General features: G+C 41.8%; 2 protein-coding genes across 2 annotated transcripts; one reads left to right on the forward strand and one right to left on the reverse strand.

Moving 5' to 3' along the window:
• Positions 1-1,021: 1,021 nt before the first annotated feature.
• On the reverse strand, positions 1,022-3,693 carry LOC115358725 (N-acetylmuramoyl-L-alanine amidase-like). The gene is made up of 4 exons (XM_030050719.1): positions 3,610-3,693; positions 2,370-3,230; positions 1,870-2,080; positions 1,022-1,328 (listed from the first exon to the last, which is right to left on the reverse strand). Exons 1-4 carry the CDS (start codon positions 3,680-3,682, stop codon positions 1,022-1,024), a joined length of 1,452 nt encoding a protein of 483 aa, XP_029906579.1. The 5' UTR covers positions 3,683-3,693.
• Positions 3,694-4,776: 1,083 nt separating this feature from the next.
• Positions 4,777-8,321, forward strand: trappc5 (trafficking protein particle complex subunit 5). The gene is made up of 3 exons (XM_030050731.1): positions 4,777-4,852; positions 5,107-5,383; positions 7,208-8,321. The coding sequence occupies exons 2-3, from the start codon at positions 5,114-5,116 to the stop codon at positions 7,502-7,504; spliced, it is 567 nt and encodes a 188-aa protein (XP_029906591.1). The 5' UTR covers positions 4,777-4,852; positions 5,107-5,113; the 3' UTR covers positions 7,505-8,321.
• The last annotated feature ends 486 nt before the right edge of the window (positions 8,322-8,807 follow it).

Raw genomic sequence — 8,807 nt, forward strand, 5'->3', positions numbered from 1 at the left:
AGGAAATGTTTAGCAATTTAATGAGGACAGCTTGTTTGTTTTGTGAATTTAATATTTCCAGGTGGTCAATTTTGCCTAAAATAATAATTTTAAAAAAGTTATAAAATACAAAGATTTGTCTCTTGTGCCCCAGCAGTGGCACTGTAACTGCTGATGAACACATATCAGTGCAGGACTCAGTGCAATTCAACAAGACAATTATTAGAAACAGTCGCATTTATTCCAGTTTGTTTGTCTCCTTCATTCTTCTGTCTTTGCTGAGGCAGTTTCCTGTCAAATCAAGAGGAGAGACAAGATGAATTTGAAATCTGTCAATAAGGGAGAATCACATTAAGATCTTTCCAATGGGCTGGCTTTCTCAAAAGCGCTTTATGTTTAAGCTAACCTCTCTGTCCCACTGACCTCACTAGAAAAAAGTAATTCTTAACTCCCATTGGGAAGCCGATCAGTCTCTGACCATTAGCTTTTACATTCACATATCCCTGATCTTAACAGCTACTACAAGCAGAAATTGGGTGGTTAATACAAAATGGTGAAGATCATAAGGCAAATAAACACCAACATAAATACATTAACACATTACTTAATGTTTTCCCCTGAAAGACCTTACTATCATATACTGATCACTTTAGTGGTAAATAGGTGGTTTACCCTCCATGACTTCCTGGTGATCTTTGTACCTTTGACTCCCACTGGAGGTAAGGCTCAGTCCTAAGGTCTTTTCAGGAAACCCAAACATTGATGAACTCTACGCTGTCTGGCCGAGCACCAAGTAAAGTTTTTCAAAGTTGCCACAGTTTGACACTGAGTCAGGTTAATTCTTCAGTGTGAAAGATGTGGATTTGAATTAATACGCTGGAGCAGATCCAGCCCTGACCAGTGAATCCAAATTGAGACAATCAAAGCAATCAGGGAGCCCTATCACACACTGAAACCCAAAGGAATCACAGCCGCCATTGGTGTTTATCCAACACTGAATGGCTATCAATGATCAATGAGAACCTAAAACAAGCAGGAAGTCCTATCGTACCCTGAAGTGCTCCCAGCTGCTGATTTCTGAATAGAGGGCGTCTCCGGGGCAGAGAGTGTAGTTCACCACTTGTCTGTGTCCGAGGAAGGTGAAGTTGGCAGCCAGTCTTCCTCCATCCACCGCGCACTGGACCAGACGGTGGCGCAACAGACCCATGGCATGGCGGGATGGTAAGTTGGATGAGTAGTTACCAATGATTGACACGCCGAACCCCTTGGAGTTGTGCCCCCTGGTGTGTGTGCCGAGGTGGTTCCACCCTCTGCCCTCGTAGACATAGCCATCAGAGCCTACCACAAAGCTGAGGGCAGCACACAGTTAAGGATTAGAGTGTAAACTGACATGTGAAACTGTCCTGTGAAACACCATTTGCATTCATTTGGAGAGTGATGTTTAAGGCACACGATGCGAAATCGTCAAGGATCCACTAAAGCGAAGAATCAACCGACAAAAAAGTGCAATAAGAACATAATATGATGGTTGACTCTACACGATTTTCATTGAGTCTCTGACGGATTATGTGCTTATTCCATGTTTCTGTCTTATTTTAATCCTCAGTCATTTTTTATAGTGTGCCTTTATTTTGCAGAGATCTATAAATAAAGTGCCAAGATCTTTACAGCTAATCCATTTTGATGTCAAGCCCATTTAAAAAACATTTGCTTATGATTAGTGTTATTAAGGATGCATGTAAAACACTGGCCCTCTGACAATTATTTCTACATTATTTGTGAAAACATTATACATTACATTATGCATTATACATACTGGCATGCTAGCCAAGGTACAGCGCCTGAATTGCATTCTGCTATATTTGGTTGAACCCAACAAGACCTGCTTACCTGTATCCAATGTCATTCCAGTCGCGGTCTTCCTGGTGGAAGCGCTGCATGGCCCTCATGTCTCTAGAGCATTGTGGAAAGGACAAACAGGGCGAAGATGGCTCATAGGTGTGGTGGATGTACACAAAGTGGAGTGGCAGGGACAGTGGGAGGGGTGTGCCACGGTAGGCTTGGGCCCCCCACTGACACCGAGAGATGATTGCAGGGCAGTCTGAGGAGAGGAGGAGAGATGATGATGATCATTTATTTTCACCTGAGTATGGAGTTTTGTGCACATACCAACACCAGCTCACAGCACAGGATGAACCATTTCTCAAACCTTGTTCAAGCTTGTCATGAAATCGATCCAAGCCCAAGTTTCCAAGACTCTAGAGATTCTCATCAGAACCATACTTAATGCCAGTGTCTCCATGAAGGAGTTGCGTGATTATTGTAAACAGGACTTTTTTTTAACTCTCCCAAGTGTGAGCTATGGGGTTTTCGATCATTTCACAGCTCACCCCAGTACTTGTGGACAAACGCCTGCCATCCATCCTTCACTGCCTTCTCCACTCCATGGTCCTGAGCAATCCATTCTGTCTTCTCCAACTTCCAGACCAGTTCTAGTGTCTCCATCACCAGCCTGTCAGGATGAAGGGGCTCCAGTATGGATCTTGAGATCTCCCTTCGCCTTGGGCTAACATGCCTAGTTACAGCATCAAGGCCCTGTCCCTCATGCAGGACATAACTATAGTAACTTTTCAAAATCTGACTGAGAGGTTGCGGTTGTTCAGATGCAGAGAGATTGCTGATGTCATTTCCCAATATAGCTCCATCCATGCCCCCATTGATTAGAGAATCTGTGGCAAGAGTGGGTGGCCAAGACAGCTTGTAGACCTTTGGCTGGTCCACATTGTCCCAGCAGCCTTTTGGCCCAAGGCGATGAGACGGAGGGAAATCCTGGAGACTGAGGAAGGACAGGCCCAGACTTCTGAGTAATGTGAGCGGGAACAACCCATCAGCTGGTGTCATCTCCATCTTGGCTTTCAGCCCCACCTCGATACCCAGCAGCAGAGGCATCAGGGCTACCGTGGTGCCATCTGGCACTAGGACAACCCCTCGTTCTTCTCCGTGATCTGTCACAATATGGTGGATGGCTTTGTCAAAAAAGCTAAAGGACGAGGCATTTAGCACAGCTGTCTCTAGGACCTCAGCGTCACTCAGGTTATTTGAGGCACCCAGGTAATGTATGGTTAGTGCATCGTCATGGCCGGCGGTCCTCCGCAGGGCCCTGACCAGCGCCAGCGGGGGCAGGCCGGGGTTGGAGCCTTCAACCTGCTCTACGGCACTGATGAAGCTGACCATGTTACGCAGGTGGAGACCTGACAGCAAGGCAAATACAGAAAAATAAAGAGAGAATAGCATTTTAATGAATAAATTAATAAGCAAGCAAATGATTGAATGAATGAATGCATTCCATGGTTACTTAAAGTGAGACAAATGCTATGACAGATACTGAAAAATGTGCCTTAGTACAAAAAGAGGGTAATCATTCTACAAGCTTGGTGAGATTTAAATTAGACCACAAATAAAAGAGAATAATTGTATAATAAGATGATGGGTTATATAGAAAGCATTCACAAGTAATACTGCCAGGATACCAAAACATTTTCAGCCTATGTTGGCAAATCCTGTTGACCTGGGGCTGAATAAAATAACTTCAGACTATAAATTTTACAAATTAGAATGAGCTGAATTTACCTGTCGGTCTGCTGTAGACGGCGCAGTGGGACACAGCCAGGACAAGGAAGAATGAAGGTCCAAGCCAAGTCATGTTGAGTCCCCTAAATTTTGCCTTTAAAGAAACCCCCTCACTGTAAAATAAATTAAACTAAGCACCCGCAGTGTGGCTTTCTCCCACCTGAGTGATCAGATGCCGGTGCAAAGTAACGCACGAAGGAACTTACTATAAATCACAACATGCAACCTTTTCCAAAAATTATATTGAATAGTGCAAGTTTTGCTCCTCACAACAACTTTAAAGATTAGCTGTGTGGGTGTATTTGTGTGATTGCGGTATTGTGTCCCAATAGGGGAGGGTACTCTTTGTACACTGGTGACTCCAAATATTGATTAGCCCTAAGTTAAAGTGTATCATGGAGGAAAACAAAGTCTAGGCCTGTTAGATAAGTTTATGTACTGGTTACAAAAAAAAAAAAAAAAAAAAAAAGTATTTTGCAGGAGTATATTGGTTTGTATCTCTCTTAATCCATATTTGATCATGTATACCACCTTCTACAGCCTTTTTCATATTTCATTAAGTAGAAATAACTGAAGTGAAGGCTATAGCAGCTACAGTTAATGTTTAGCAGCTCATGTGACTGCTGAGTTCACGAGCAGGTAAACATACTGTATGTCTCTGCGCTTACTGCTAGGAAATGAGGTCAGATGCAAAAAAAAAAAAAAAAAAAAAAAAAATCCTTTGGCAATAGTACTTAGAGACACTCTGCCTGACCTGCTGGCCCAGTCACCTAGGTAAACACTTCATATTTGTACACAGGGCCACCTACGTTGCTGACAGTGCTGGTTTCAGAAGTCAGGCAGAAAAAATACAAGATCTTGACCTTGCATGCTAATTTGGAGACAGCATTGAAGAACCTAATCATCTAGTGAACTAGTGGCCATACAATGGTCAACTGGGAGGTCACAGTTTAAAAAAAAAAAAAAAAAAGGGTTATATTTTGGGAAATGTATTAATTTTTGCTTGTCCTTTAGAAGACATGTTAACTATGAATATATCATGTTATGTTATGCTATACGTATATGTCATTAATTATGTAATTTATTTCAGCCTGCAACTGATGGTTAACATTTTTCCACAAGGTGAAAATATGGGCAAAGTGAATCAAGGACAATCACTAAAATCTTGGGAGAGCCATGTCATGTGACTACGTGACGTTTACACCCGGAACAGGAAGTAATCAAAGTGACAACAACAGCACTGGTAGGTGAAAATGAACTCTGTTTTACATTTCAGCTTGTGCCTACACATACTGACTAAAACGCACAAAAAATTCGGCGCATTTATACACAAATTCATCTTTGTACAATCATCTCATTGTTATTATGTACAACATGCAGCAGCTACACGCCCCAGCAGTGTTAGCTTGTTAGCTTGAAACACACAACATTACTGTGCCTCCTCGGTCCTGAGCCTGAATGACACACTGCCGTCTTTCCTCTCTTTATTTAACGTAGATCAAAAATGGAGACTCGCTTCACCAGAGGCAAGTCGGCTATTTTGGAGCGGCCCCTCACCCGACCCAAGACCGAGGTGAGTGTGAGCGCCTTCGCCCTGCTCTTCTCCGAGATGGTGCAGTACTGCCAGAGCCGGGTGTACTCCGTGTCCGAGCTGCAGGCCCGCCTGGCGGACATGGGCCAGGCGGTGGGAGCCAGCCTGCTGGACGTGCTGGTCCTCAGAGAGAAGAACGGCAAGCGGGAAACCAAAGTGCTCAACATACTGCTGTTCATCAAGGTGAGCATCTAGTGTGTGTGTGTGTGTGTGTGTGTGTGTGTGTGTGTGTGTCACATATCTGGGATGGGGAGGGAGTCATCACTGGCTGTCACAATTAGCATTGAGTCCAAGCAAAATTTCCATTTGTGGATCAAGTATGCACTGACATTCAATTTCCAATGCCATTCACACTTATAATGGCAGCGATGCACTAATATCACTTTTTCAATGCTGATATCATTATTGAATATAAGTACAAGTTATGTGTGGGCCCATACTGTTGTACTGATCTGATCCATTACTTTCACAGAACAGTATACACCGATGAGCCATAACATCATGACCACTTGTACAGTCTAATGCAGTTCAGTGCAGCAGCTCTGCAATGAATTCTACCTTTTAGTAAAGTTTATAAGGTTCAGTTTTGGTTGACATTGTATTTGTTTGGAGAATGTGTTAATTTAATTCCATGTTCATTATCGAGGTTGTAGTTTGCAGGGGTCTTGTACTGGACTACATTATATTGAGAGGTGTTTCTAATTTTTTGTCCTTCCCGTTTATATACAATGATGGGGACAGAATAGTGGAAACAGTTCTCAGTAAAATGCAGTCCAGTACAACAGCAGCACTAACTATGAGCTCAATGCCAAACATAGAACTGAATGAACACCTCTATTACTGTGACAAAAAGAAAACCTGAGCATTACAGGCATCAGAAGAGTAAACTTAATGGCAGAACAGTTGTATTGGATTGTATTAGATTGTACAGGTGGTCATAATGTTATGGCTGATTGGTGCAGTCTGGACTAAATAATTTATATAAAGTCCTTTACCCTTCCTTCAAATATCATGGTATGATATTCCTTACCAAATTCATTGATATTATAACAAGTGTTGTTAGGATGACTATATGTGCTCTCATAAGACATTTACACGCAAGAGATTTTTGATAAACAGTCATTATTTGTGTGGACATGATGACCAAGCAGGAAGAGGCAACAGCTAGAATATAGTCTGATAAGTTCAGAAAATTGCATCCTTTGACTGTATTACAGGTGTTTAAACCAGAAGACGACAATAAAGCTATATCACAAGATTACGATATCTAGTCTGGTATCATGATATCTGTGTATTGCACAGTCCCATGTTGCAAATGCGCTTTGTTGCATTTTGTTGTGGCATTGTTGTGCCCCACTTTCCAGGTAGTTCTGTACAATCATCCCATCAGTGACAGTGAATCAAACATTTTTTTTAAACACTGAGGTTTGTTTTAAATTGTAAAATTGTGTCCTTTATTCTCATGTTGGTTGCCCTGCATTGTCTACACAGAGACTGCACTGGTAAAACAGCTTTTAGATTCTGAGCCCCTTTCAACTGAAACTGCTTCAAAATAAAATGAAACTGGAGGACCTTGTTACTCTGGGTGATTTTAAGGCCCTTATAAAGGAATTAGAAGCAGGCTCTATTGATTTCAATGTTAAAGTTTTTTCTTAAAGTTTGTGACCGAACTGTAAATCTGTTTTAAAATTAGATTTTTTTTTTTCTCATGTTTTGTTAGCACGGTCTGTTGGTAACCTTTGTGTTTTATCTGTGTGCTGCTTGAAAAAGAGACTTTTAAACTCAATGGGTCTTCACCGGGTTAAATAAAGGTTTGATTTTAAAAATAGATAAATAAATAAAATAAAAACATGCAGATTTATAGCCCTACAGTGTATGAGATAGTTTATATAGTTCTATCCAAATACATTTGAGCCACATGATCCTTGCATAGAGCTTTGGATGCAATTTGCAGCAGCGTAAACACAAAGTGATCCCAGCATCAGCCCTTTGCGTTTTGTCTTGCAGGTGTCGGTGTGGAGAGCCCTGTTTGGCAAGGAGGCAGACAAGCTGGAGCAGGCCAACGACGACGACAAGACCTACTACATCATCGAGAAGGAGCCCCTCGTCAACTCTTACATTTCTGTACCCAAGGAGAACAGCACCCTGAACTGTGCGGCCTTCACCGGGGGGATCGTGGAGGCCATCCTGACCCACAGCGGGTTCCCTGCCAAAGTCACCGTCCACTGGCACAAGGGCACCACGCTAATGATCAAGTTTGATGAGGCTGTGATCGCCAGAGACAAGGCGCTGGAGGGCAGATAGAGAAGGGAGAGAGGCGAGCAGAGACGAGGGGTTGAGAGAGACAGATGGCGTGTGTGAATTGCGTTGTAAATTGACTGTCGAAACAGAGGCTCTTATGTAAAGGGAATATTGGACATTGAACAGTGTTTGCAAGAATGTCGGACTTTAAATTCATTAGAGAGAGAGGAAAATTGACCAAGGAGGGTCACAGTGATATTTTGTGTCTGTTACACATCCAGTACTTACTGATTCAGCACTTTCATTGCAGTGGAAAGTAGGATTTGCCAAAGCTGATTCATAAAGCAAACAACATCGGCTTAACGTGTCTGTTTCTTTATGCAAACGAATAGTTCCAAGTTTTGCATGATCTCTTTCAGTTGCAAAGAGCAACTCAATTTAAACAAAAAAAAAGAAAGAAAAGAAGTGTTGTTATGATGGAAACTGAGTGATGCATAATGGCCAGGCATTATTCCTGAGGTGAAAATCAGGAAATTGTTTGCTTTAGGGCATATAAAGATGATATAATTTCCATACCAAATAACCCATGGAAACTCTTGCAGTTCCCCATACTGCTGTGCAAATAAAATATCTGAAAGTACGGGAAGCCCGATGGGATTGAATGTTTCTCAGTTCACCATTAGATTTGCCTCTCTACTTGTTTGTGTTATGGAGCCACCACATTTTGTGCAGGAGGGATGTATTTGAAGGTGTGGCAGCTTCTTGTGTAAAACATCTTGCCTACATAAATTGTTTTTGTGGATTTGTGCCATTTTAATGTTTTTATTTTGCTTTGATGACATGGAAATAAACTTATGAAATAATGTCTTCTCAATTTGAACACTTGAAAAGGTGGCGAGTGAAATATTACACCAGAACACAGCAGAATCTGCTCTCCATGCTTTGCTGTTGCTGAAGTTGGAGGCAGTTGTGAGAAAAAGATCACTGTTGCAGATACTGATAAAGACAGAAAGTTAATTTGGCCTGAATCAAACTAACAAACCCAAAATAATTTTTGTACCCACCCTAAAAATGTACGATGGTGATGAGCGGTGTAGAAAAAAACCCCACTATGTTTCAGATCTGACTGTGCAGGGGTGGTTGCTATAGTAACATATAGTGTTATGTATGGCTTTAAATCCAGAGTATCATCTGGAAGATTTTTCTTTTCCTCATGTCATTTCTAGGTCAGTGTCATTCTGTTGATGATAACTTCCTGGAGACTTTCATGTACACAGTTAGGAACTGTTAGGAAGCCCACTGACATTTCCATGACAACTACTACAATTGAAAAATGATGAAAACAATGTCAGCAGAGGCAAAACAA

This window comes from Myripristis murdjan, chromosome 1, assembly GCF_902150065.1.
Source record: "Myripristis murdjan chromosome 1, fMyrMur1.1, whole genome shotgun sequence".
NCBI lineage: Eukaryota > Metazoa > Chordata > Actinopteri > Holocentriformes > Holocentridae > Myripristis > Myripristis murdjan.

What these genes read in the sequence shown, in the direction of transcription:
- LOC115358725 (XM_030050719.1), bottom strand. Translation starts at nt 3,682, where the DNA reads ATGACTTGGCTTGGACCTTCATTCTTCCTTGTCCTGGCTGTGTCCCAC. An exon ending in GTTTGTCCACAAGTACTGGG is followed by an intron (nt 2,081 to 2,369) that starts GTGAGCTGTGAA and finishes TCCTCTCCTCAG; the next exon opens with ACTGCCCTGCAATCATCTCT. An exon ending in TGGAATGACATTGGATACAG is followed by an intron (nt 1,329 to 1,869) that starts GTAAGCAGGTCT and finishes TGCTGCCCTCAG; the next exon opens with CTTTGTGGTAGGCTCTGATG.
- trappc5 (XM_030050731.1), top strand. Translation starts at nt 5,114, where the DNA reads ATGGAGACTCGCTTCACCAGAGGCAAGTCGGCTATTTTGGAGCGGCCC. An exon ending in ACATACTGCTGTTCATCAAG is followed by an intron (nt 5,384 to 7,207) that starts GTGAGCATCTAG and finishes TTTGTCTTGCAG; the next exon opens with GTGTCGGTGTGGAGAGCCCT.